Genomic DNA, 953 nt, shown 5'->3' on the forward strand with positions numbered 1-953 from the left:
TTCACCTGACCGGCAGGTCCCCCCAAGCCCTGCCTTTCACCCCCCCTCAAAAAATCCCCCAGATTAATTCGAGGCAGGGGATAACCGGCCCAATGGGATTTTGCATTTAAGGCAAAAATAAAAGTCCAGTGGGAACCACAGTGGTACAACTTGAAAAAATAATTGTCCCCATACGTCCCCGGAGCGGTGAATCCATCGGGGCCAAGAGCACCAACTCTGTCCCCCTGTGCCTGGGGGTCCCGCAGGTCCCATCCGTCTTCCCAGAGCCTCCGGGGCTCCATCGGTCACTCCCAGGGACCTCGCTGAGCCCATCACCCCTCTCGAGGCCTCTGGGCTTGGAAAGGGCACCGAAATTTGCCCTGGAAGGCACTTGGAAGGCGGCTGGCTTGGCTGCGGCCACGCGGGAGTGGGCACAGAGGGTGCCAGGGGGAAACGGTCGACCCCGGTTGCTCTAAGCCCCACGTGGGGACGGAAAGACAGACAAGGAGGAGCCTCCTCCCCAACAGACACTGTCCCCGGGAAGGATGCACCAGTCTTTGGGGCTTGCCAGGGATAAAGAGATGCAGCCTCTCTCCAGCCCCAGGGTTCCCTGAAGATGTGGCCGGGGTGGGAGGAGGGTGACAGGGCATGGGACGAGGGGTGGCAGCAGGTCCGTGCCCTCCCCAGGGGACCCGCAGCTCGTCCCCACTGGGGACATCTCGGCTGGTCCAGGGCACAGGGCGCTGCTTGGGGGTGTCCCAGCTCCCGTCAATCAATTTCTTGCTCATTATCTGGGGGAAGAAAATAGAAGAAATAAAAATTGGCGAAGAATAATAATCCACAGGTCCAAATTAACGAGTTGATTTGGTCACCAGCAGCTCCCGTCTCTCCCTGCCCTGGAAAACTGGGATCACCCAGCAATCCTCCCCGCTCGCAGGGCTGATGCCAGCCCCAGGCAAATACGACCAGGCACA

The 953-nt window shown here is 59.7% G+C and overlaps 1 protein-coding gene across 1 annotated transcript in view; it reads right to left on the bottom strand.

Annotated features, from left to right (window-relative positions):
* Positions 1 to 714: 714 nt before the first annotated feature.
* CD276 (CD276 molecule) overlaps positions 715 to 953 on the bottom strand; it is a 7,830-nt gene continuing 7,591 nt past the window's right edge. The window contains exon 7 of the mRNA XM_009319905.1: positions 715 to 770. Within this exon, the coding sequence (XP_009318180.1) occupies positions 748 to 770 (23 nt within the window). The 3' untranslated portion in view covers positions 715 to 747. The remainder of the gene's footprint in view (positions 771 to 953) is intronic.

Source organism: Pygoscelis adeliae, unplaced genomic scaffold (genome assembly GCF_000699105.1).
Source record: "Pygoscelis adeliae isolate BGI_AS28 unplaced genomic scaffold, ASM69910v1 Scaffold303, whole genome shotgun sequence".
Classification (NCBI taxonomy): Eukaryota; Metazoa; Chordata; class Aves; order Sphenisciformes; family Spheniscidae; genus Pygoscelis; species Pygoscelis adeliae.